Source organism: Oculina patagonica, chromosome 13 (assembly GCF_052425735.1).
Source record: "Oculina patagonica isolate OP01 chromosome 13, crgOcupat, whole genome shotgun sequence".
Classification (NCBI taxonomy): domain Eukaryota; kingdom Metazoa; phylum Cnidaria; class Anthozoa; order Scleractinia; family Oculinidae; genus Oculina; species Oculina patagonica.
In genome coordinates this window covers 35,995,748-36,022,644 of record NC_135770.1, presented here as the reverse complement: position 1 = coordinate 36,022,644, position 26,897 = coordinate 35,995,748, and the positions used below count along the sequence as shown (strand labels likewise).

General features: G+C 39.8%; 3 protein-coding genes across 5 annotated transcripts; 2 read left to right on the top strand and 1 right to left on the bottom strand.

Annotated features, from left to right (window-relative positions):
* Positions 1 to 741: 741 nt before the first annotated feature.
* On the bottom strand, positions 742 to 26,750 carry LOC144635803 (uncharacterized). 3 transcript variants are annotated; one of them, XM_078494914.1, is made up of 25 exons: positions 26,622 to 26,750; positions 26,437 to 26,490; positions 24,622 to 24,771; positions 24,081 to 24,274; positions 23,509 to 23,630; positions 23,074 to 23,316; positions 22,544 to 22,626; positions 22,296 to 22,345; positions 22,085 to 22,174; positions 21,421 to 21,575; positions 17,342 to 17,376; positions 16,825 to 16,935; positions 8,689 to 8,729; positions 8,477 to 8,571; positions 7,190 to 7,512; positions 7,048 to 7,099; positions 6,511 to 6,575; positions 6,147 to 6,223; positions 5,664 to 5,729; positions 4,853 to 4,949; positions 4,478 to 4,520; positions 3,329 to 3,408; positions 2,693 to 2,770; positions 2,326 to 2,403; positions 742 to 1,031 (listed from the first exon to the last, which is right to left on the bottom strand). In XM_078494914.1, exons 1-25 carry the CDS (start codon positions 26,703 to 26,705, stop codon positions 924 to 926), a joined length of 2,574 nt encoding a protein of 857 aa, XP_078351040.1. In that variant the 5' UTR covers positions 26,706 to 26,750; the 3' UTR covers positions 742 to 923. The 3 variants fall into 3 exon arrangements, with proteins under 3 accessions (XP_078351040.1, XP_078351038.1, XP_078351039.1); XM_078494912.1 differs by lacking the exons at positions 24,081 to 24,274; positions 24,622 to 24,771; positions 26,437 to 26,490; positions 26,622 to 26,750 and having other exon boundaries at positions 7,042 to 7,099; positions 23,509 to 23,644; XM_078494913.1 differs by lacking the exons at positions 24,081 to 24,274; positions 24,622 to 24,771; positions 26,437 to 26,490; positions 26,622 to 26,750 and having other exon boundaries at positions 7,042 to 7,099; positions 22,544 to 22,611; positions 23,509 to 23,644.
* On the top strand, positions 9,551 to 15,279 carry LOC144635629 (uncharacterized). The gene is made up of 3 exons (XM_078494716.1): positions 9,551 to 11,408; positions 11,497 to 13,494; positions 14,510 to 15,279. The coding sequence occupies exons 1-3, from the start codon at positions 9,551 to 9,553 to the stop codon at positions 15,277 to 15,279; spliced, it is 4,626 nt and encodes a 1,541-aa protein (XP_078350842.1).
* Positions 17,682 to 18,737, top strand: LOC144634407 (thiopurine S-methyltransferase-like). The gene has a single exon (XM_078493354.1). The coding sequence runs from the start codon at positions 17,704 to 17,706 to the stop codon at positions 18,415 to 18,417; it is 714 nt and encodes a 237-aa protein (XP_078349480.1). The 5' UTR covers positions 17,682 to 17,703; the 3' UTR covers positions 18,418 to 18,737.
* Positions 26,751 to 26,897: the final 147 nt, after the last annotated feature.

Genomic DNA, 26,897 nt, shown 5'->3' with positions numbered 1-26,897 from the left:
TGACTAACTCGTCCGGAGTGAAAATGGAGCAAATACAATTTGATACAAAGTATCCCTGCAAAGCAAACGTAGATGGATAAAATCAGGCGAGATATACGTACAAACCTGTATCTTGCTATTACACTGGGAAAAGTTTTCCATCTAAGGAGTTTAACTTCCGTTTCTAACGAGTTAGGCTATCCATCTCTAGTGTGAAAACGGCCATAGATACTTCTCGTCGGTTTTGTTTAACCGACGCACATAAAGATATAAATTCTTTGCATTTTCCAGTCTCCCGCATTATGGAAAGGATGCTTTGCATTGACTGGAACAACTTAACGTTATGTGTATTTTTAAATCAACTTGCAAAAAATGGATCGACTGGGTGACTCTCTTTTGAAGAGAGAATTTTTTTCACAAAATAATAAAAACATATATCATTGCAATTAATCGTGATAACAACTGGCCAAAATAGTCAGCCTAAATGTGATTTGTAAAAAAAATATAAAACAAAAATAAAAATAAATCAAACTTCGAAACAAAAGCGGTTCTAGATCAAAATTCCACTAGCGAGAATCAAGTGTCCGTGCGCCCGCTGGGAACTTGTATTTGGTCAGCTAAGTTGCTATGTAACATGACGTATGTTCATCCTTATTAGGACGACAAGCTGACGTGTCGTCATTCCACGAGTACACGTATATTAACCTGATTGGACAATAAAATGCTGGAACTCCTCGGCACCAACACGATTAACAGCTCTTACATAATTGGTCAAAATTAGTAGTCGGAATCCTCCGGACTTTCAACGAAATTTTGACGAAACAGCACTTGAGTATTGGATACATTCAGTAACAACACCAGTAATCATATTTGTTTTGCTTGAAGTGAAATCTTCAGGTCTTGTAGCCCAGGTTTTTCTTGTTATAACTGGCTATAAGCCGAGCTCATCTTTCCATTTTCTCTAAGTAATCTCTGAGATAAGCAATACAAAGCGGCTGGCGTCGGGCCACGAGATTCAAGAGCCTGGCAGGAACAACACCTCCAAAGTCAACCTACAAGACAGTGAACAAGTTTAAAGAAATAAAGAAGAAAAAAAATCCCCCCAAAGTGACTAAAATCTCTATAATCTCCAAAGGAAATAAGTAAAAGATTTTTGATCTTGAAATTTTTAAGCGACAAGATGAAATTTCTGTTTGAAAAAAGAAACAAAATATTTTAATTATTTATCTAATCTGCAAAAATATAACTAAAATTCACGGGAATCTGCGCAGTTTTCTTTCTAAAAATGTTTACCGAAGTGGTGGCCGAATACAGTTTTTACGTGGCTCAAAGGCGCGCGCTACGATTTTCTGCTTGACGTCATTATTGCTCGCGCGGGCTAAAATGGCGCTAGCAACTCTAAACAAAAACGAAAAAGAGTTCCATCTGTTTTACCGCGCTTTACCAAATTTATATAAAAAAGAAAACTTCAAAATACTTTCAGATAGGTCTTGAAACCTGGGACGAAAAACAATACGACAGAAAGGTGGATAAACAACCGACAGAGAAGTTCTAATTTCTGTCTTTCATTATCGCTCGCGACGCATGGCGTCATATTAGCGCGCGCTCGTAAGCGCAATTTGATTCGCTTCGGAGGTCGTAAAAGCCAGATTTTGATCCAGATTTTCTCAAAAACCTACCGTACAACCTATTATGAAACTTTCACAATTAAGTTTAAGGGGTGAACCACGTCCACAGCCAAAATTTTGAAAAAATCTGTAAGACAGATTTTGAGCTATTTAAAAAAGCGGCAAAATATCACATTTTCATATTTTGCGAAAAATCTGTCTTACAGATTTTTATATAATGTTGCATGAATGATAAATGAAAGCCAATTTCTTATTTCTGAAATTTTGAGGTAGGGTCGTACGGGTAGATTTTGAGAAAAACGCCGTTTAATCTACTAGTGCCAGTCCCCTCTTTAGCACTCGGCCCTTCATTTAAGCTGTTTATTAGCATTTTTATTTTCTAAATATCGCATTAGATGGTTTTAGGATGTAACAAACAGTGATTAGAGAAAGACAAAACTTTTCTGGAGATTGTACAAGAGAGTTAAAGGTTGGACTGATTTGCCCTCTCAAAACTGTATTAAGCCACCTTAAATCACATGTTTATGGCTTATTCGATTTTCTTTTCTTTTCTTTTCCTTTTCTTTACATTATGTGCATCTTTTACCGCTTTAAAACTGTACCTAGTCACGTTTTAGAGCAAGTAAATAATTGGAAATATTTAATTTGAAACAGAACTAATTTTCCGAAAATTATACCAATATGGCGGTCATGACGTCACATGACAACGCTCTATTACCTGAGAAAGATAGGACACCATGGAATACAGCTGACCATTTTGTAGCACGGGCTCAATTATCCAACCACTGGAGTGAATCTGGAAAGAGATGGTTGCATATTAACAACTGGGTTATAAACCAGACATAACAAGACCTATCAGAAGTGAGACATTTTTCGTTTTTCTGTGTTTTTCATCTTCCGGTTCTCTGAAGGCAGAAAAGTTCCCTGTCGGCAGATTTAGTTTTCAGATGAAAAATGATACCAACACTCTCCCGTGTATTCGCCGGCACGACGATGCTTCGTGCAAGGATCGGCTCACGCTCGGATATCTCAGTCCAGCTATGCAGCTATATGAAAACTGGTTAAAAGAAATAGTCTTGACCTACCTTTCCTCTTATAATTTCTTTGGTTGGTGGTAATTCTGGTATCTCGATTGACGTTGCAGCGAGTACATATCTTTCAGGCTACGAAAAAAAAATCACCAACTTTCAATTTTCGCATTTTTTTTAAACATTGTAATAGCCCAATTTCGATATATTAAAATTCAGCCTAAAACAATAGACCTCAGGACGAGGCTCCGGGGACCAAACTATAGAGTTTGTGGAGTTTATTCCCCGGAGCCTCGTAGTGTTGTTTTGGGCTGAATTGTTTTAAATTGTTTTAGGCTGAATTTTAAAATATCGAAATTGGGCTATTATCTACTTCGTTTCCCTCAACTGGACCCAAACTATAGAGGGCTAAAAGGATTTGTGACATTTACACAGGGATGAAGGCTAACTAAGACCAGAAAACGTGATTCAACTCATCTTAGCTTAACACCTAGCTATAAAGAGCTCGCAGTTTTCGGGCAGAACTTGTCTTATCCTTTGCGTCGATTCGATGTAGTTATGATTGATTTACTAATTCCAATCTCCACGATTATGCTGGCAAGTTTCACAGTGATCACACATATAAGCCTTACTAGGAAAGGGTTAGTTTTATATTTCACATTTCACATCATCTGAACACCACTGTAATCTCACCTCGACCCGTTCCGCTGTCAACACAACGAAATCGCGGGACTGCTTCACGAAGCATTGTGTTGTTTCGTGATGTAGATAAACTAAAAAGACGAAATAAAAAGCAATAAATCTCCTAGAAGAAGACAATGAGAGAAATGATGCACTTTTTGGTAGGAAATGCTTGTGAAGATAGCTGCACTATCTAAGGAAAGGAAAATGTGGTGCAAGCTATGGTTGTTTGTTTGGTTAACTTGTGACTGCTCAAGAAAAAGGCTGATATCTTAACCAACCTGCATGGTACAAACTTTACTTTTTTGTTCATTTAAACGAAACATTTATCGAGCAGTTCAACATCAACCAGTTGCACTGTTTTGTACATCGAAGAAATGGCCACCCAGCTATGTTTGCAATCTAAGTAATTGCAAAGAAGCCTGAAAAATTTGAAGGCTTCAACGCGAATTGAACTTGTGGCCTCAGCTTAATCAGAGAAATACTCTTACTCTTCCAACTAAGATGGGAAGCCAGATACACTGACAGCAGTCAAATTTGGCGAATTTTTGTTTGCGTTTTTTATCATTTCTTTCTCCCGCCCAAAACACGTCTGAGATTCGACCAAAAAAATTTTTATACTGATGACTGGACGTAACTCTACAGAGATGCGTGTTGTGTCACTGACTGGTTGTTGCTTGCGCAAAAAACGTTCCAATTTAAGTAGAGCACTTTTCAATTAAGTGTAGTAAAACCAAAACCAAAGTTACTACTCTGGCCAATCACAAAGGACACAGACAATCCAGTCAGCCAATCAAATCTCGAAGCAAATACATGTCGCTGGCACGAAGCGCGGAAAAACGTTCGTGACCGAGTCACGATTGGTTTCGGTTTTACTTCTGATTGGCTAAGAAAGTGGCGCGAGATTCTTTAACCAATCACTAAGCGTAGTTATGCAAAACCAAAGCAAACGCAAATTTTTTTCGACACTCAAGTGAAAACCGCTCTAACAACCAATTAGTGAACTTCGCCATCAGTATGAAATTGTCCTAGTCAAACCCAAGACGCCTCTCTAACAGGGGAAGAACGGAACATTCGCAATGACAAATTATCTGCCATTACCATAATAAACTTCACTCCCTAATTTACTGTCTTCAGTTATAAATTACTATAAAAACTTACTAATCTTTGTCTGATCATCGATTTGCCGGACCAACTTGGTTTTCTTTAAAATACAAATAAAACAAAGTTAGAGAAACAAATAACGAAGGAAAACTAAAAGCACAAAACGTAATTCAAGAAAAACAGTCAGGCGTGGAACAAAAAGCAAGAGCTTCCAAGTCTAACCGACCAATCAGAAATAGTCACGATACGCCTTGTTGCTTAGCAACAAGCCGAAAACCGCTGGCCCAATAAATTCTCGGAGATAAGATTCCGACTGACAGATCAGTAGTTTGCCAAGCTGATTCAAAAGCTTGGTAGATAAAACCACTAATAAAATTAACGAGCAATTAAAAGAGAAACAAGTTAACATGCATAAAATGTTGATTTATTTACCTTCAGCATTCTGTCGTACACATGACGTGTCATGTGATTTCGGACAGCTTGCCACACTGTTGGCGGTTTTACTTTGATCATTCCCTTACCTAAGAAACTTTAAAAAGAAGAAGGAATTTAAGCTAATTGCAGCACAAACATAGTTAAACAATTATTTAACCGCAGACAGCATGATATTTTCCTTTCACGATGAGTAGTTTGTCATCTTATTAGACCTGTGCAAAACTCCACTTTCCAGAAACTCCGTTGAAGAGAGCGCGCGCTGTACGCTAAAGTTAATTGCTTGCCAAACGAGAAAAAACTCGTCGACTCTCGTAAAAGGTAGAACAGTTTTTTTTAGAAAGCTTTGATAAGAGAAAGCTCGAAGAGATATGAAGCTAAGTACATGACCACTATTTACATCTTTTTTACAATAATCAATAATAGCACATGAGAGTTGGCGATCAAACTAGAGCAAGAATTTGAACTCTCGTTCTTGTGTTACAAAACTAGCTCAAAATGATTCATGACAACAACAGCGCGGGAAAAGAAGAGAGCTTGAAGCGCGATCGTGAGAGAATAGCAGCTCTCGTACGCTTGTAATTCTACTAGTCCTCTAATGTAGCCGTTGCTATTGTTTTGGGCTAGCCTGGGCATTGTTCCTGTTGTTTGTTCTATTGTTCTCTTGAAGGGTGCGAACCATTCACGTGAGGCCTGGCGAGAGCTGACACCCGACCCGATTTTAACCCTATTTCTTCCCGGCCAGCGGGGAGAGACAGTTCCATTCATAGACTGCCACATTAAAAATAATAATTAAGAAAAAATTCTCAACCTGTTTATTTTTTCTCCTGGATTGACCTTTCTTAATATTACAACGTCTTTTTCAATGCTCTGATAACTACAAAGGTAAAGAAAAAGAACAAAAGTAAGTCTAGATTACACAAACCTCCGACGACGCAGCTTACTGCCTCTTAAGGACTGGGGCTAGAAAAGAGATAGGCAACCTTGGAGATAAAGAACGAAAGAAGACAAAAACTAACAAAAAAAACTGAACTCATGCAGTAGAAGGAATTATTATTTTATTGTTATTTTTTATCTCGCGATATTTGTGCTCAGGTCTAGGAGATCGGTTTAAATGACAAATCATCTGCAGTCCTCGTAATCCTTCTGACCGCAAGAAAGTGCCAAAAACAGTTTGGAGTCAGGATTTGGGAAAAGAAATCGTTGGACGGGCTTGACAAAAACTGCAAGACTTTTCAAACGTTCATATAAAATTTTCGAAACAAAAACTGCTAGTAACTGATATATACTTTACCTCCACTCTCGCTCTCTGGCTACCAGCTCACTCAACTCCTCTGACATGGATATTTCCACTTTAGAAGCCAGTAGCACCTAAACAACATTATGATCAACAGTGAATTTCTCTTTACAACATTCGTACACTGTCAAACAAACAGGTGATGAGAATTTACTCGCATTGAACCCAAGTCGTTTTGCCCAGCAACCTTTTATGACAAGGGCTACAGTTCTCGGTTCTGTTAACCTCAGAGGAAATTTGTCCTCCAACATTATCCCGGCTTTGACCCCCAAACAAGTTTTAGGAAAGGATAGACGAAAAACACCGACGTAAGGAGAGAGATTTCAGAGAGATCAGAATTCATTTTCAAAAGATCCATTACCTCCCCTAGCAGATTAGCCGCCGCTTGACTGCCAAGAGTTCGAAAATCTATGTGATGTCTGTCCACTATGGAAAAACAAAAACAAAACAGATAAGTATAATGAACGACTAGCTTACCGCTCTCAAAAATCGGAAACTTTCGAATCGCTTTCGGAAGTGCCCGATGTGACAACTTGGCAAATTATTGAAAGATTTCACGTCTCCTGTTAGGTAATAAACACTATAAACATATACTCTACTATAGGAGTTATAACGATGGCGCATAAGAAAGCGAAGTGTCGGAAAAATCGAGCGAGAAACAAGCCGCCGAAGTGTCGCGTTGTTTTCAGCAGAAGTTACCCTCGCGCATAGGATCAGAGGAAAAGGGATGCTCGCAGTATATACTTGTGGCCATTTCACAAAGGAAAAATCATTCTTGGATAACAACGGATCAAAGATTAACCAAGTTGATTCTTTACTTGATCAATGTTTCTTCGATTTCATTTAACTCGTTTGCTATAAGGATCAAAAGATAATAGTCTCATGGTCTTACCCTTACCAAGTGGAAGTTGCATATTTTCTTCTGTGATTGGAAACATTTCCCCTGAGTCCTGTTACAAGTAAACAAAATGGAGAATTAAATTCATCCATAGGCCCTTTGGAAAACTGTGTCACAATTTTGTCACTAACACTCCTCTTACCGAAATATTACTTGCTTCGAGTTTATCCGCCATATCAGTAGAGGACTGTAAGCTCTCGCTGTAGTGTGTTTCCACTAAACTCCAGCCTTGAAGAGATTCTCTTTCCTCCTGCTCACCGTTCTCTTCCCTGTGTGGGTTTCGAGACTCCTTCGCTTTCATTAACTCTACCCATAAATCCACGCCTTCCTTTTGAATCTGCGACATGTTTTTACCGCCAGATTCCACATCTGCCTGGTAAAGAGCTTCTAGCTTGTCCCGTAGAACGGCGACAGCCTGGGGCTGAGATGCTGTTACTCTATTTACAAGTCGAGCGGGGAGATTTCCTGAATGCAAACGATAAAAATTCCACAACTGAAAAGTCTGATTACTAAAGTTACATATTGACGAACTAAAAACGGCAGAGAAAAATTTCGCTTCATATGCACTTTAACACGATTGAAAAGTTGGCGAAAACAAGAGAGAGATAAACAGAGGAGATGTCCTGACCCCCCAGCCTCTCTTAGCTTTTGAGTTTCCGATTTCCTTAACACCCCACTCCACCATTTCCACCCCCCTCCCCGTAATAAACCCTCGTCTGACGGGACAGTCTAACAAAGAGTTGAAGGCGAAATATTAGATTTGACTACGAGATCTGCGAGATTTACGAGATCTGATTTCGAGACAACTGTATCCCCGAACTATAATACTTTCCTGTTGCTGACTTGCACATAAATAACGTTACTGGGTGTAATAAGTGATTATAGGAGACACATGAAGTTGGTTTGAAACTCGTACTCGCACTCAATCTCGAACTCGTAGTCCAAACTAAAAGTCGCTTTTATTGACAGCAAGTACAACGAATTTACGCAGAAGCGATGCTGTTTTGTGCACGCCTTCACTTGAATTTCCCCTCCCCTTTTCAGTTTGGGCTATACCGCCTACCCCCTCGATCACACACCCCTCGCTCCAGGTAAACAACCTGTTGAATAAAACCACAAGACAAACTTCGGGCACTGAGAGATGTTTAATCTGTTACACGCATGTTGGAAGAGTTGTCGACGGAATCGTCGAAGTCAGATATTTTTTGGACATCTTCCGGCCTCATATCCAACATCGATGGCAAATAAACAAAAGAAAAGCGATCAAATAATCAAACTTTCAGAAAACGCTTCGCACACACAAACTGCGAAAAGCACATGGCCTCCAAGATCCCGTGACCCACACGAGGGGGGTACGGAGGTGCGTAGGACAACAAACTGTCCCCAACACAACCCTTATAAACAATATGGAGGAACAAGCTGAACTTACCCTTCAAATCCACGCGTGTTATGTACGTGACAAGACAACTAGGAGGATCTGAACTCAGTTCCTTTACAACAAAACCTCCGATGATGATTTCACCTCTGAAAGAACAACGACGAGTATCATTAAAAAAGGTTGTACACAGGCTAAGGTTGTGAGGCAAATAAGTTTTGTAAGAACACGAGTCCTGCGCTAAAAATACTGAATAAAAAACAAACCTCACAAGTCCTCTCTGTTCAGGGCAGTTCTCGTGTTCTACCTGCAAAACATGAAAGGAGAATAGTTTATTTGCTGTGGTTATTTTTCTCGCTGGTCGCTCCTTTCCTTTTTTTTGTCTGTTCACATGCTACATGTCTCTATCTTAACTTTTCAGGCGGCTTACTTTTTTCCAAGATACATAGTCAGATATCAAGCCTATGTATCTGATCTAACAGTTAGCGTTTGTAAATGAATTCTGATCAGTTTCCAATTAATCGTTCCTGGTTTCAGAGGTAAGTTTTTTGTGTTTTTTTTTTGGCGCGTTTAGCAACTGAAACGCGCCAAACAACAAAAATGCCGCTCTGTTTCTGATTGCTCAAGATACATTGCGAAATCTTCTTGAACCAATCATAAAGTTCTGAAAATGCGAGTTAAAAAATGAAGTGCAATGAAGACTGTTGAATCATTAGAAAACAGTTCTGTTGTGCTGTAGTTCACGACTTCACCGTGTTATACGAGGGAAAAGTTTCTAGTAAGCGTAGAAGAAGTCAAGCCGTAAGTCTTCTCTCTCTTCATTTACGTTTGCAATAACTGGGGCAATGGTCCCAGTTGTGTGAAAGCCGGTTAACGCGCAAACCTACGATTAAGCGTCTCTCGAGATTTTAAATTCCCTTGCTAGGCGATTAAAGAAACTGTTATTTTTCCTGTTATCAATGTTGTAAACATTTTCATATAATTTATGTAAATTTATTAATGTAGTCAAATTAGGCGATCACGTGGTTTATATATTGCACCATCTTGTAATATCGACTCGACGACGAATAAACATGTCTTGTTGTGTTCACTAAATGGCGCCCAACGTGGGGCAACTTTTCAATTGCAATGCCTCCCAAAAAGACTAAATCGAAGAAAACACCCGACAAACCAAGTACATCGAGTATGCAAGCGACTACATCGAATTTGGAACGACTGCGAGTTATCCGTGAAGGACACCGACGATATGTATTGAAACTGGATGAAGAATTAAGCAGAATATTGCAAGGCGAAGACAAGGATTTCGAATGGCTCAGTGTTATAAGACAACTCTTGGATGGAAAACAAGAGTCGCTAATCGAAATGGACCAAGAAATATTATCTGTATGCGAGGTTACAACGATTGATAAAGAAATCGAAGAGTCAGAAGAATTTACTGCCTCAATTATTCGTCTGAAGTGCAAAATCGAGAATGCGAGCAAGGTAAACATGCCAAGTCAGCAACACGTGGGATCACCTCAAACGACTGCACAGCCAGTGAATCAAAATGCAGTCCGTACGAGATTACCGAAGCTGTACCTTCCGAAGTTTAAAGGAGATGTAACCAAGTGGAATACCTTCTGGGATTCGTTTCGATCGGCGGTACATCGTAACGAAGGGATTTCCAACATCGACAAGTTCAACTACCTCAATTCTGTCCTTGAAGGGGCCGCCGCTCGAGCTATCCAGGGTCTTACCTTATCCGAAGCAAACTACGACGCAGCAATCAAATTATTACAAGAACGTTTCGGGCGTCCCCAACAAATTATCAGCGCACATATGGATCAGCTTCTCAAGGTTTCGCCGTGTTCTAATGATCGCCCAGCCAGCCTTCGATACGTCTACGATCAAATTTGTGTTCATTCCCGCGGTTTGGCGTCGCTCGGTGTAACTTCGGATCAATACGGAAGCCTCTTAATTCCTGTCATTATGTCTAAGTTGCCACCTGAGATCCGATTGCAGATAGCCAGGAACTCTAAGGATTCTGTGTGGAAAATTGAGGAGTTGCTAAACGTGATAAAGGTTGAAGTTGAAGCGCGGGAAGCAAGCGAGATGACCATGGCGAAAACAAGCGAAGGCGGGAAATCTCAATCGCCCGGCCGTGATTCAAAATTTCGAAATCAAACGCCAACTGCGAATTCACTCGTCTCTCAGCAAGGTGGGAGCTTCAAAATCAAATGTGCCTATTGTCGAAACGAGCATTATTCTGCATCATGCGGCGTGGTACGAGATACAGCTCAACGAAGAAGTATTTTGGAACGAGATAAACGATGCTTCAATTGTTTGCGTTTTGATCACGAAACGAAGGAGTGCACGAATCCAAAAAAATGTCGACACTGCCAACAGCGGCATCATCAGTCGATTTGTTCCACGCTTGACCAAGGAAAACCGAAAGAAGTTTCAGCCGAAGAAATGAAGACAACGACAACAGTGAGCAACAAGGCAAAGGGAACTGTGCTCTTGCAAACAGCTAAAGCCGTGGCTGTTAACGATGTCAATTCTAAAACCGCACGTGTCAGAATTCTTCTGGACACCGGAAGTCAACGCACCTACGTCACAAACCGATTGAAATCAAGGCTTAATCTGTCCCCTGTGAAGTCAGAAACATTGCATCTTAACACCTTTGGAGACGAAAGATACACAAAGCAACAATGTGATGTCGTCAGCTTGCGGTTACAAGGATCTCAAGGAGAAATCGAAATATCTGCGCTATGTTTCCCAAAGATTTGCTCGGCGGTGTCAGCTAAAGTTAACATTGACAATCACACACATCTACAAGGTCTCGAGCTTGCTGACATCAGCATCGCTGAAACAGGTCAACAGGACATAGATGTGCTAATTGGATCCGATTATTACTTCGATATTGTGTCTGGGGATGTCATTCGTGGCAGCAGTGGTCCTGTAGCAGTTAGCAGCATGTTTGGATGGGTCTTGTCTGGTCCCACAAGTGCTGAAGAATCAAGAGAGAAGTTTACAACTACAAATCTCATCATAGAGAGACCAGAATTAATGACCTTGAGCCCATGTGACACGAGAGGAACCACCTGCCTCACAGTCAGATGGTAAAGAGTTCCTGGAGAGCATTCATTTCGATGAGACGGAAGGAAGATACGAAGTAGGTCTGCCGTGGAAAGAAAGTCTTGTTCCTGCTTCAAACGAATACGAATTGTGTGTTACAAGATTGAGACAGCTGCACTCGCGACTGAAGAAAAACAAGGAACTGTTAAAAGATTATGACAATGTGATCAAGGATCAAATCAATTCAGGGATTATCGAAGCCGTACCAGAACTTGACGACGACCAAGCTCCAATGCATTTCTTACCTCATCATGGCGTAATTCGGTCAGACCGGGAAACTACGAAATTGAGAGTTGTATTTGATGGTTCAGCCAAATCCGACAAGTCAACTGCCTCCATTAACGAGTGTTTAGAGAAAGGACCGAACTTAGTGCCACACCTATTTGATATTGTGGTTAAGTTTCGAGGTTATCCATTTGCTGTAGTAGCTGACATCAAAAAGGCCTTCCATCAGATACAGATCAACCCAGAAGACAGAAGAATGCTGAGGTTTCTATGGTTCGATGATATCGAGAAAGATTGTCCGCAAATCAAGCAATTCCAGTTTCGAAGGCTTGTGTTTGGCTTAACTCCAAGTCCAGCTATCCTGGCAAGTACCATAAAACACCATCTGTCTAAGTACGAAGAAAAGGAACCGGAAGTAACATCTTTGTTAAGTTCGAGCCTCTACGTTGATGATCTGGCAGGAGGAGTGTTTCGCGAAAATGAAACTGTGAACTTGTACGACAAAGCACAGGAAATCATGAAAGATGGAGGATTCTCACTGCGCAAGTGGAATTCTAACTGTCAGTCATTCCGCGAGAAAATCAAGCTCAAGAAAATCAAGTCAGCTATGGAAGCCCCTGCCGAAGAAAGCGAAACTGCACAAAATCTCAAGAGAGAAGAGTCAGCCAGTGCCAAAGATGTTAAACCGGAAACCGAACAATTTGTGAAGATACTCGGGATTTATTGGGATGTGATCCGAGACGAATTTCATTATGACCTCTCTGAGCTAATCGAGTATGCAGAAGCCCTTCCAGCTACCAAACGATCTGTACTGAAACTGTCAGCTAAAATCTTTGATCCGATTGGACTGTTAACTCCGTTTACAATCAGCATGAAGGTCCTCTTCCAATGTCTATGTGTCGAGAAGGTCAACTGGGATGAAAGCTTGGAAGGAGAGGCTTTGGCAAAGTGGAAAACGTTCATTAATGACCTAAATGCTCTGAAGAACATCCGAGTTCCCCGATGTTATGCCAATTATTCACCGACGCAGTCAACCGTATGCTCCTATCAGATCCATGGATTTTCAGATGCGTCGGAAAGAGCCTATGCAGCAGTTGTGTACCTGAGAACCGAATTCAGCAATGGTGAAACACAAGTCAACATCATGACATCCAAGACGAGAGTAGCCCCAATCAAACGTCAGTCAATTCCCAGGTTGGAACTGCTAGGAGCTTCATTGCTAGCCCAGCTAGTTCATTCAACGCAGCAAACGATACAATCCGTTCTCCCCATTGAAGGAACATTTCTATGGACTGATTCATTCACCACACTGTGTTGGATCAAAAATGCTAAAGCATGGAAACCTTATGTACAACACCGGGTCAGTAAAATACGAGAACTGTCTAATGAAGCCAACTGGAACTTCTGTCCCGGAGAGTTGAACCCGGCTGATCTCCCATCACGAGGATGTGGAGGAGAGCAATTAGCACAAAACCAGACATGGTGGAATGGGCCCAAGTTTCTGAGGTTATCAAGAGATCATTGGCCCGAGTCGCCTCAAACAAGTGCATTGTCTGAGAACAAAGAAGCCCTTCAAGAAGTCGTAAAGAACCCTATAAGTGTCACGCATTCTCTGGTCACGACAGAGTCCGAAGACCATTCAGTCAATCTCAGTCAAGTTATTGACATTGAACGATACAGCAGTGTAACACGATTATTACGCGTGACAGCCTACATATTACGGTTCATATGTAATGCTAAGAAGAGTGTATCAAACCGTGAAACTCCCAAGTCACCGGAACAGTCATCAAGAAAGGAACTTAAGGTCGCGGGGGACACCTTAGCCTCATCATTATGCATTTATTTAAAGCGTATGCACGAAGTGCAACGACTGACATCGGCAACTCTACGAGATATTCATGACTGGATAAAAATATGGTGCGTGCGCGTGATTTTTTTTTTTGTAAATAAATTCCTGTTTCTTTGATATTTTAACCAATTTAAAACAACGTTTGGCGTTATACGTTTATATAGATTGTAGGAAGTCTATGAGCTAGTTTTTATTCAAATTTGAATGTTTCTGCAACTCAGAGAAATCACAATAATATTCGGCATGAACAATCGTGTCCTTCATAAAAACGCATTGTTCTCATCATAAAAGCGTGGAATATAATTACTATAATTACATCTCTCCTTTGGAAGCTGATCGTGTTTTGGTCGGGACACCTTCGGAAATCTCATAGTTTGGACTTTTCCGACAATTTTGTGGCAGAGAATACAGCGCGGATACAGAACTTCATGACTTGCCACTGCAGATAGGTAAACTATAGAGATTGTAGTGTGTCATAACAGAGGCGGAATTTTAAAAGAGCGCTTTTAGAAAGAGGTAGAAGGCATTAAATTAAAATTTGCGCATTTAAACCGCCACAACTTGGTGGCAAATTTTAAATTAAAAAATCCGCTTCTGTTGTGACACTCTAGAGATATTGACTGATTAGTTTTTGACAAGATCACAGTGTGCTGTCTCCTACTCGTTCCGCAAACTCTGCCACAAAATCATATTCTTCCCAATTTGGCACTAACGTGGCTATTACATCGCCGTTAAGAAAAATCTACCAAATAAAAGATGACATACATAATCTTTTATCATTTCTTTATGTCTCTGTAAAATTTGAGCTTAATCGCACCCATAACTGCCGAGAAATAAGCGTTTTAAAAGATGCAGGTCAAGCAAAATTTTGCTTCATGAATTTATTCATGCTGTAGGTATCCCCCGCGACCTTAATGCTCAAGAGTTAAATCAAGCTGAAATGCTGTGGGTCAAGACTGTACAGACAGCCTCATTTGCCAAAGAACTCGAATTTCTGCAAAGCAAAAGAGGAACATTCCCACCTGTCTATGTCACGCAATTTAACTTGTTCCTTAACGACCAACAAATCATCAGATGTAAGGGAAGAGTAAGCAATGCACCGCTCTCTGAAGAAAGCAAGAATCCAATCTTACTTCCATCCAAGCACCCACTTACTAATCTCATCATCCAGGATGTGCATTCCAAGATTAAACACAGTGGCATCAAGGATACCTTAACCACTATTCGAGAGAGATTCTGGGTACCAAGAGGTCGAGAAGCTGTGAAGCGAATTCTACGAAAGTGTGTCACCTGTAGGAGGGTAGAAGGGGCTCCATATAGACCACCAACGACTCCAGATTTACCAATGGAACGAGTGTCTCTGGACCCGCCGTTTGCCCATACAGGATTAGACTTCATAGGACCGCTGTACATACACAATGGAAAGTCTTCAAAGGAAAAGGGCTCCGACAAAGTGTACATTTGCTTATTCACTTGTGCATCCACAAGAGCGATTCATTTGGAACTGACACCTTCTTTGAGTGTCGAATCATTTCTCTTAGCCTTTCGGAGGTTCGTAAATCGCCAGGGATTACCAGTCACCCTCCTGTCAGACAATGCCAAGACCTTCAGATCCGCATCCAAAGATATAAGGAAGATCAGACGAGGTTATGCGATACTTAACTGACAATCGCATCACATGGAACTTTATCATTGAGCGAGCCCCTTGGTGGGGGGGTTTTTGGGAACGCATGGTTAAAGTTGTGAAGCAACCCTTGAAGAAAACAGTGGGACGCACTACATTAAACTATGATGAGTTACAAACCATAATGGTGGAGATCCAAGAAATCGTAAATGCTCGACCGTTAACGTATGTCTATGATGATGAAGAGTCCATTTCGACTCCACTTACGCCCTCTCATCTTATTACTGGCAGACGAATCACTTATGAACCCAGTAACCAGCATTTCCAAGTTGTTAGTGTTAACCAGACCTTGACAAAGCGAGCTAAACATCACCAACGACTGCTACAGCAGTTTACCAAAAGGTGGCAACACGAGTATCTTTTGAGTCTACGAGAACGTGCTAATGAGAGATGCAAGAAACAAAACAAGGAGAGCCCAATCTCAGTAGGTGACATAGTAATTGTGAAGTCTGATCTAAAGAAAAGAACATTTTGGAAACTGGGAAAGATTGAAGAACTGCTGCCAGGCAGAGATGGGCAGATTCAATCAGCAAAAGTCAAAGTTGCTGGCAAGGGAGAGCGAAAGCCACAAGTATTACGTAGAGTGATACAGGACCTAATTCCTGTCGAAGTTTCTGAGTGAACATTGAGCTTAAAACATGCGATGGAATTGTTTCATTTCAAACAGCGAACATTGGAGTGAAAACATACAATGAAATTGTGTCATTTCGAACAGTGAACAACAAAGTTGTGACATTTATCGAACTGTGGACTTTTGAGATTTAGACTGTTGAGTTAAACGTTTTATCACTAAGTCGTGATGCAACCCCGGGGAGCGTTGTAAACATTTTCATATAATTTATGTAAATTTATTAATGTAGTCAAATTAGGCGATCACGTGGTTTATATATTGCACCATCTTGTAATATCGACTCGACGACGAATAAACATGTCTTGTTGTGTTCACTAAAATCAAGAAATGGATGGCAAACTTTCAGTCAGGCATTGTGTCAAACGAACTGGTACCAGGTTCTGTTATTCTTCTTTCTCTTATCAGCTCAAGCAAACAATGGTATTGCTAAAGCCTGGTTTTCGCTAATAGCTAGCGACGCAGGCCTAAGCGCCAGCATAAGAAGTTCGTGCCAACTGAAAACAAACGTCGACATAAGCCGGCATATATAAGCACAAGCATAAGAACACGATGTCTTCTATTTACAAGGCTCAAATGCTCAGACGCGCGAGAATCTGGAACGAGTGTTTTAAATAGGCAGACACGGCCAAACGTCGTAAATTTCCTTGTTTCGTTTCCACACGGTTTAACGCGAACGCAAGCACAAGCGCAAGCACTAGAAATGGAAAAATTTTTATCCTTGTGCTTATGCTTGCGTCCAGGCCGCTTTTATGGTGAAAAAAGGGCTGTTATGCTTGCGTCCGCAGTGCTTGGGCTTGTACTAACGTCGCTTGTGAAAACCAGTGCGATTTACAGCGAAAAGATAGCGAATGAGTTAATTTTTAGACACGGTGAAGACTTTCAGTAGAATTACCTACCGCCTCAGTTACCACGCCAAAAACACCTTCAGCAAACTCTCTGAGAAGAACTAAGTTACAGAAGTCACGACCGCTGGCCGGCCATACTGGTTTATATTCCATCCGGCTCACCTGTGGCAAAATACCTCGTATTAGCATAATATTTTCCGTATTTTATGGCACAAAATACTGTAATTTTACACCATACATATAAACAATAAAGAATGATTTTCGACGGGTAAGTTTACCTTATACCCTACTCCCACTGGTCTCCTTCTTTATTAATTTCTTAATTTTATTTTCTCACTCAAGATTTGCTGGCGCCTTTGCAGTCGTTTTCTGGGGTATCTGTCACGCAAAGGAGCGTTGCGTGACAAGTCAATAAACGGCTGCGACGAAAACTGTAGTTTTCCGAAAAATAACCACATGATATTACCCTGATACCAGGTGTTGTTCTGAAAATAAGGGTTTAGTTTCGTCTGCGGTGTAGGCTAAAGAAATGTTGATTGGCAAAGGACATTTTGCTTCATAAGATTACCTTCGAAATAGGGTCATACTGCTCGACAACTTCACCTGTAAAATAAATAAGTATTTTATTACAAAAAGACGCACATGATCCTCGGAAAGGGAGAAAGTGGAGATAACCATCCTAACATAAAACTAACCACAGTGTGCCCAATTACAATTAGCAATTATACCAATAAGCGGTGACACCAACAAAAATAAAGAAGAAAAAGAATGCTCGGTGACCGGGGTGCCGACTTTCTTCTTCACACAAGAAAATGGACAGTTCGATACATATAACATGACGCCATTTTTCAATGTATTATGCGTGGCTACCAAGCATTCGGAGAAGATCCTGTCTCCGCCGTCTCCGCCTTTAGTAAACCTGCGAAAAAAATGTCTGAAGAACATGAAGTAACGACAGCTAAATTTTGGAAGGATTTCTGGGAGGCAGGTAAACTTCCCTGGCACGAAGCCGAAGTAAACGAATACCTAATCAAATACATTGACGAGCTCACAGGCGGAAGGTCGAACATACGAGTGTTCGTTCCACTGTGCGGCAAGTCCGTGGACATGCTGTGGTTAGCTGATCAAGGGCATACTGTTGTTGGAGTGGAGCTAGCCAAGCAGGCGATTGAGAGTTTCTTTACAGAAAATAATCTGACGTTTACGGTAGAATCAGTTACAATGGCCGCAGGCGGCGAGCCAGCCGAAGTCTACAAGTGCAAAGAGAAGCAGATCACGATCTTTTGCTGTGATTTGTTTACCCTCCGGGAGGAAGATGTCGGTGGGAAATTTGACGCAATCTGGGACCGTGGATCCATGTCTGCTATTGTACCATCAGCTGGAGACCGAGGCAAACAATACACCAAATTTTTGCATTCGCTTCTCGCGTGCGATGGAAACTTAATAGTGGAAAGCCATCACTACGAGATCGACCGTGGACTTGACCCGCCGGCTAGCATATCCGAAGAGCTAAGGAATGAACTTTTCGGGGATTATTTTACCATCAAAGAACTGGACGTTAACAGACTTCCAGAGGACCCTAATAGAGATTTATCCTTTGCTCTCGACATGTACTACCATTTGTTTAAACCGAAGACAAGTTAATTAACCTCTCCTGAGCAAAGCCTCGTAGGGGTGGGGATTGTAGGTTTTTTACGGTAAATTGAGATTTGTGATTTGATACTTTGATGACGGGTTGCGCTAAAATATTTTCGTAAATCTTTGTATGACTTGGAATTTATATTTTGAGAACTTTTGTTACTCAGCAACCATATAGTAATTTATCACAGAGGAACATGCATACCCCCCCCCCCCCTTCCCGCTCCAACAGGACCTCACCAAAGGGCTTTTATTAGCCTGTTCCAGAAACCCTTGCCGTTTTCCTATTTGCCATTCCTCATGTTGCTCCTCAGCAAACTAAACATCTGGAAGATGTTTAATTCCAACAATCAATACTAGAACAATCGGAGGCTTAATATCAAATAATTTAACAGCATCCATTGTTTAGTTAGAAAGTAATCTTATAGAACATAGACAACATACTGTAATCACAGGTGTTTTAACAATGAAGTTCAAAAAATAATAATGGTAGATTCAAACACATTTTAACATGAATGAATTTTTAGAAAACGACATGAGTATAGGATGCTCAAAATTTGATACTGAAGTTGATTACAAAATAAAAAAACTTAAGATTTTGTGAAAAATTGGTTTGTTTTGCCTATAGGGCCCCTTTCTTTTGCAATAAATCCTCTGTTTTTTGTTGTTTTTCATGTATGCTTAAAGGAGCAATGTCAAGATATTTTAAGTCATTTTTCTGATTACTTTCAAATTGAAGGAAACCTCAAAATAATAGTTGTCTAACATAGAAAAACAACAATAGTAATAAAAATGCAAAAATAAACAAGGATGGTTTTGACTGAGGAAGATTTAAACAGATTACGATTGACAAACTTGAAAAAACTTGCCAATTTCTTCAAGATGTGTTGTCTTCATTACGGCAAATTTAACATTCGTTTTTTCGGTGCTAAAGTTTGGAATTCCATTGATGACTCACTTAAATCTAAGAGTCGTGCTTGTTTCAAAAATCTCTTAAAAGAATTGATTATCTCCAACTACTAACTGGTACATTGATGTACTTTATTTTTCATTTTTGTGTGTGCACATACACTTTTCTTTTTTTGTTCTCTGTGTGTGTGTGAATGGAAATCGTGTCCCGTTTTTTTATACTCTGTAACTTTATTGCAATATTTTTTTCTGCTTGACCCAGCCACTTAGCTCGATTAGCCTTAGCTATTTCTAAGTGGCTGTGCTCTTTTTTTATTGTAAATTTTTAAGCGATGACGAGTAGCTGATGACGTCATCGCTTTATGCAGGCAGCCGACCAGCAGGATCTTTTTGTCTTTTTGTCCTTTTGTCTTTTTGTCTTTTTGTCGTTTTCGCGCGATCGAACAGAAATCAAGTTTAACTTAACAAGAAATCGCCGCGTAGAACTCAAAAGCAAAATACTCCCATGCAGTCAGAATGGAACACCACAATGTATAAACGAAAGAGGCTAAATTTTATATGATGGCATCTATTAGATTTAGTAGACAGAAATTTCAAATTCTTATAAAATACAGGGCCACTGTGAGCAAGAGACCGTTTGACCTTTCTCGCAGCTGAAAACCTAGCTCCCGCGTATCGTATGTCGTTTATCGGAAGTCACACACTACCATATAATGCAATCTACTGTTGTTCAATTGACCACTTTGGCTTTAGATTTCACGTGTAGTGTCACGCAGTGTCACGTGACTTTTTTGGTAAACAAAGACCGAAAGTTCGGACATCTGCCGAACATACTTGTATAGTGGGTAGTGTACAAGCAGAATGACCACGACTAAAATATGTACTTATTGTGCTTGTAAAAACGATTCCCGATATCCTGAATCCTGGGTAAGAAACCTTAACGGCGATTAAGTCAAGTTCTTCCATTTTTCTGGCGCAACTAGACAGAACGAGAGAAGTTAAAAGTAGACAAGGGCATGTCATGGCGATTTGATACTCGTTCGTATGTGTAAGCAAAATACTCCCGTGCAGTCAGAATGGAACACCATAACGTATAAACGAAAGAGACTCAATTTTATATGATGGCATCTATAAGATTCAGTAGACAGAAATTTCTAATTCTATAAAATACAGGGCCGCTGTGAGCAAGAGACCGTTTGACATACTACAATATAACGCAATCTACTGTTGTTCAATTTCAAGAGCAAATCTACAAAGAAAATGTATTATAAACTTTGCATCCTTGGCCTGTGCATTCATAACTACTGTATTTAATTGAAATCCATCAGATCCTAACTATGCTATTCAGACAATCACCAACATTGCTTCTTAGGTTTAAAAAATGTACGCTACAATTTGATAACAGTCTTTATCACGCACAAGGTGTCGGCTACCTTTATTTACGTTGAGTTTTTGACAATTCAAAATAATGTTAGACCCTTTGTGAAACGTCATCGCTTCTGCATGTACTGCATGCCGTTTATTCTCTTTGCATGTATTTACTTATTGTAAAACTCTTCTGGGCACGAAATAAAAGATTGTTGTTGTTGTCTGTGACGTAGCTCCTTCAATTTCTAGAGCCTTTTTTCGCCACTTAAATTACTTAGCAAGTTTGTTTTCCCGTAATCTGAATTAGCCTGAAACAAATTATATTATGCTTGGCATCCTAATTTCTCAAACTCTCAACCTATCGAACCTCTGATAACTTGAACCAAAACTCCTTTCCCTTGGATCTGCTTCCCAAAGTCAAACACTACAATTTTACCCTCAAGTTTCTCACACTCCTGTTTCCTTGAACTAAAATTTACATCCCTTGGAGGTTTGAGAAAATAATCTGGATTCCACTGTATATGTAACATCACTACAACTACATCTATGATAGTTTCATCTGGCTTCCACTCAGTCTACAAATTATCATGTCCATCCTCGGAGACCCAGGAGCAGTTGGTCGGGGCAAAATGAAGACTTTGTTTCCCCCTGCCTAACTGCCCCTGGGTCTCTGAGGATGATCCTGTCAGGCAACCAATAAAAATTGTATTAGTTACCCTTGAAAAGAAATACCTTTTAGGAAGAGATCATCCCATTCTCCTCTGTAATCCAGTGAATATATATAGGCCAGAACATAGTGGACTGGTACACACACTACTGAAGTTCCTTTTAAGCAATCCCATGGTCTCTCTCCAGCTCTAGCTGGCCGTTTTAGAATGTCAACACCCCTAGCAATTATCAAAGATAAAATAATATAATTATTAAGGTACAGGTATATAGGGTTGGTCGAGTCTGCATTTGGGCCTAGAGGCCCAAGAGACTGTGAGTATTTCTACTCCCCCTGGATGGGATATGTTAGTCCATCACAGGGATACCCCCAGTATCACATTCACCAGTACTCATTTATACACCTGATTTGAGAGAGGCACTATGAGAGTATCATGTCTTGCCCAATCTGAACACAATGTAGTAAACCAGGCCAAGGCTCGAACCTGGACCATTTGACCCAGAGTCTAGCACAGTCTAACCTTTAGGCCACCATGCCTCCCTAAATAATATAATTATTAATAAATTATTTGTTATGCAAACTGCATCCAACCACACATAAGCAGTGAGCTGACATTTGAAATGTGACAGTTTTCCTAGACGGTCAAGCTTGCCAGGAAGTCTTGGGTTGTGAAAATCAGATTCATTTTAATAAAAAGATTGCCTGATGTCATCAATGACAGTGACTTACTTGATATTTCCAACAGTAATCCAGTTGTCTGTCCCCTCTGTGGCCTCGTATACCTCATTAAGTTTTTGAATCAAATTCTCCACATGCTGACTATAATTACATGAAAATATAATTAATCATCATATTTCTGTAATTTTATTGTTGCATCTACAATAAGCCACATAGTTGTATATATATAGTTAGTTACCTTAGTTAATGCACATCAAGTTACCTGCTTAAGAAGTCAGGAATGTGAGAATCACTTGTGGTGTATTCATTTCTCTGTGGATTATAAAGAGAATTAAATGACAAAGGAAATATGGAAGTTACATAATTTTGTTAACTTCAGATACAGACTAATTACTCCATATAGGCAATCGACCAATCTTCAAATACAAAAGAAGCTCCCTGCCCATTTCTCAATCCAACAAGCTGCAGCACTATGTTAGGTTTTTTGTCTAAATAATATTACATTCATACCCTCATTGTGTTCCTGGTCACTTCCTTTTGTTCAGTCAGTTTTGCTTGTGCATCCTCTTGATCATTATCTGCTATAAGTTTTCCTGTGATATTACAGCTTGTCATAAGTGTTATACAGTGCACAACTATTGTACCAACAGAATATCTTGAGAAGGCTTTAAGGGCTGGTTCCCACTAGCGATGTAAACAATGTAAGTGGAAACAGAAGCGGAAGCATAAGAACCATACAATCTAGTGGAAATCAAAACAACGGAAGCCACGGAAACAGAAGAAAAAGGAATCCTTCTGATTCCAATTCCGTCACACTTATGATTGTAATTGCGACTCCATTTCTTGATTTCCACTAGAAGTTGGAAGTGGATATGGGCCTGTTATGTCCTGGATTCTTTTAAATGCAAGCAATTTAAATTTCAAAACAAATTTAAACTCCTGGCAAAATTTTGTATTATTTTATTTTGTACAATTTTGAAAGTTGCAATCTTATTAAATAAACGACAGTATGATATTTTTTTAATTTTTTGAACACTGACCTGAAGGTGTTGCAGGATGAACCCTGAGATCTTTAACATGATCGTCACTAACAGACGACGAAAGAGTTGTGGTACTGGCTTCCGAGCCAACAGACTTTGCAGGGGATTGGTCAGGTTTGTAGTGAGTAAAGTAATCTTGAAGTCCTGCAACTCTACCTGCTGTTAACTGTGGTATTGATGCAAACAGTTGTGAAACCGGGGCCACAACCAACGTTACTAAACTTTCGGTTTGTTCATCATCACCTGTAAAGTACAATACAGGTTTAAATACTTAAAAGGATCAATTGAGTGCCACAGCACTTATTTAATTTTCCCTGTTGAAGGTGTGGCGCTTATTCAAGAGGAGCGCTTATCAATGGGTTAAACTTATAAGGTAATATCAATAACAATATACCAAAACAATAAAGTTTCTCTCGTTACAGTGAAAGATCCTACCATTGTCTATTGACGACACTAGAAAGCAGGACCACAGTGCTCCTTCTGCAGGAATGACTTGTTCAATGAATGAACTCATAAACCATGCTTGGGAGTTGGATTTCATGTCTATTTCCCAGCATCTGTCAGTGTTTAATGTTTAAAGTAAAAGGAAATGATCAGAAAATGATTCAGAATAATTTACTAACATAAGCTTTCAGTTCATTGTAATTAAAAACATTGCGCTTTATAAATTAAGGAAAAATTGCACAAGGCTGGAAATAAAATATAAATTCTGTTGACAGCCATAAAATATTAATTACTATATCACCCTGCCACGTTGCTGTGACATGTCCTGCAACTGTCAGCAACTTTTTGCCAGCTGTCACAAATTGAAGGAAAACCACTGATTGGGAAACTGAATGTTCACAAGCTGCAATTTCACTTTATGTACAGTTATTGATTTTTTCACCATGTCACTTAACAACATTTACATGGAGGAAGAGAGGAAGCTATATCAGCTTTAGCTGGTTTTCGTGCAGGTCCTCTATCCACGTCAAATTGGAAAATATGTCAGTAGTATGTGAACTTGCCTTGAATAAATTGCATTGACCTCTCCACCAAAACATTCCCGTAACTGACGGACAGTCCTTGCAATGATACTAGAGCAGTTAAATGAGACTGAGATGACATCTTGATTGGTTGCCATGGTAACCTTTGACACATCCTTTACTGAAGGATCCCACTCCATCAACAGACCAGGCTGTTTTAGGATATTTATAACTTCCTGTTAAAGACCAATAATTTATTATTATTATTAATAAATGATTGTTAAAAATTGCTATAATAATGCCACATGTGTTGTGTATAGTTGATCAAAAATTAATACACAATATAATTTTTATGTGTACTTATTTGTGTACCTTACCAATCTGAATCAAAATTCCTACTGAGTAATTAGGTATACATGTACAATGTATACAGAAGGCTAAAGCCACACGTAGCCCTCTCTACAGATTGCACTCTCTGCACACATTGCAGACCTAAATGTGGGGTATTATGAAAATGAACACTTTTCAACACAATTTAGCTAAGTCATAATACTTAATATAGTATTATAAAGTTGCTTCTAACCCTCTTGGATGCTGGAATGATTCCAGAACATGCATAGATTATTCCTGGCACCCAGGGAGGTGCACTGCTGCCCAAGTCCTTTTGCCATACTCTTAAACCACTATCAACTGTCTGGAGTTGCCAGCCTTTTGAGTTCGTAGGAGGAACATGCTAAGAAACAGATACAGACAGTTAGTTGTTGACAGACGGATGGATGGACGGACTAACTGACTGACTGATTTGCTGATTGGCTGACTGACTGATCAACTAATTTGCTGACTGACTGACGGACAGATGGACTGATGGACAGGTGGTGGATGTACAGACGGACAGACTGGATGACTGATTTGATGAGTGACTCACTGACTGACTGATCGATTGATTTTCTGACTGACTGAACTGACTAAACTGACGGACTGACTGACTGACTGGCTGACTGATTGCTATAGTATCCCCATTTAGTGATTTATTACTGCTATTTCAGTTTTGACACTCAAATAAAGGTTTTATTATTATTATTATTATTATTATTATTATTATTATTATTATTATTATAGAAAGAAGGACTGACTGATGGACAGGCGGGTGGACGGATGGATGGACAGACTGACTGATTTGATGACTGACTGACTGACTGACTGATTTGATGACTGACTGACGACTGACTGACTGACTGAGTGGCTGGCTGGCTGGCTGGCTGACTGACTGACTGACTGACTGATTGATTGCTGATTGGCTGACTAACTGATCGACTGATTTGCTGACTGACTGACGAACAGATGGACCGATGGACAGGCGGGTGGATGGATGGACGGACAGACAGACTGGCTGACTGACTGATTTGATGACTGACTGACTGACTGCCTGCCTGACGAACTGATTTGATGACTGACTGACTGACTGGCATGACAGACAGGAGAAATACTCTTAGTAGCCATTGTTGAATGTGGTATAATGGCCAGTGAGTCAAGTGATTGCTAAGCCCATCAAAACCCTCGAAATTTGTGCACTGTCCAATGCTCAATTTTTTATTGATAATTATTAGTAGTCAGAATATTTAACAATAATTAAAATTCCATGATCGGATTGGATATGAGATGGTAGATAGCCAATGAGGCGCGTAGTGCTGTGTTGGCCAGAACTATCTCATATCCAACAAGTGCAAGTGGAATAATTATTGTTTTATTAACAACACCCAAAGAATTGCAATATTTGAACTCCCCGGCTGTTCTTGTTAATGCGTACATCTACCATATTTATGGACCATGGTATATGAGCTCATATATCATTGCCTGTTAACCAATCAAAATGCAGGAATTGCAAAATACCATTGCTACAGTTTTTAATAAGTTGTTTTAATAAGTCATGACATGTCATATAACTGGATGCAACTGCCTGATGCAAGTATGTACTTGCAAAGACAAGCATTTTATTAGCAAAAAATTTAACATCGTCCTCAATAGATTTTTTTTGTAGAATGTTGATAATGTTTAGTGAGTACGTTCATGATCAAAGTGTCTAAACGTCATCCTCGTTGATGTCAGCTGTGGTGAATACAATTAATATTTAAATAATCCATTATTTATTGAGGTTTCTTCGACACAAGCACTTCTTGTTCATGAACAACACTTAGTTGATAAAAAACTCTTTTACTAGTAAAATGATTAGCAATTGCAAAGACATAATTTTGTCACGAAAATCAAAATTAGTAAACATAGGAAAGGTGCAGCTTACAAAATTCACAAATCGTTCTTGATTCGAATCATTTCGCTTTGAATATTATGCAAGGATTGATTACAATGAAGTAAACAGCATTTTAATGATCAAAACACGCACCTTCTTTATGAATTTTACTTTGTCCTGTGCAGGTGTCGTATCTTGCAGATTTCCCTGTGAAGTTTTATGAAAGAATCATTTGTGCGGCAAACTTGATCACAAGTTCTATAGCATGCGCTCAGCTGATCTTTGATCGACAAAAAACTTGCATAAAAATTCAGAGCAAGAGGTTTGAATTGACTCACCTTTCGAAAGAACAGCGCAAAGGTGAAAAATGCAACTACAGCGCTTGTCAAAAACAGATATAAAAGCCACAAAAGAGAGAACATTGCCTCTCAACAAGCAGAATTCCTTCGCACTTCCTTCGCCGTATGAGTTCGAAGGCTGATTATGAGCCCACGAACATCTACAGTCAACAGAAATTAAACGAAAAAGAATACTTCCGGTAAACTCGCGACTTCCGGTACCAGTGACGATCAAAGTTCAAATTTCGTACACCACGAGATCTTGAGCAAAGTTAA

What these genes read in the sequence shown, in the direction of transcription:
- LOC144635629 (XM_078494716.1), top strand. Translation starts at nt 9,551, where the DNA reads ATGCCTCCCAAAAAGACTAAATCGAAGAAAACACCCGACAAACCAAGT. An exon ending in GGTCTTGTCTGGTCCCACAA is followed by an intron (nt 11,409 to 11,496) that starts GTGCTGAAGAAT and finishes ATGTGACACGAG; the next exon opens with AGGAACCACCTGCCTCACAG. An exon ending in CTACATATTACGGTTCATAT is followed by an intron (nt 13,495 to 14,509) that starts GTAATGCTAAGA and finishes TTCATGCTGTAG; the next exon opens with GTATCCCCCGCGACCTTAAT.
- LOC144634407 (XM_078493354.1), top strand. Translation starts at nt 17,704, where the DNA reads ATGTCTGAAGAACATGAAGTAACGACAGCTAAATTTTGGAAGGATTTC.
- LOC144635803 (XM_078494914.1), bottom strand. Translation starts at nt 26,705, where the DNA reads ATGTTCTCTCTTTTGTGGCTTTTATATCTGTTTTTGACAAGCGCTGTA. An exon ending in ATTCCTGACTTCTTAAGCAG is followed by an intron (nt 22,175 to 22,295) that starts GTAACTTGATGT and finishes ATGTAATTATAG; the next exon opens with TCAGCATGTGGAGAATTTGA. An exon ending in TTGGCGTGGTAACTGAGGCG is followed by an intron (nt 8,730 to 16,824) that starts GTAGGTAATTCT and finishes CATGTTTTGCAG; the next exon opens with GTAGAACACGAGAACTGCCC.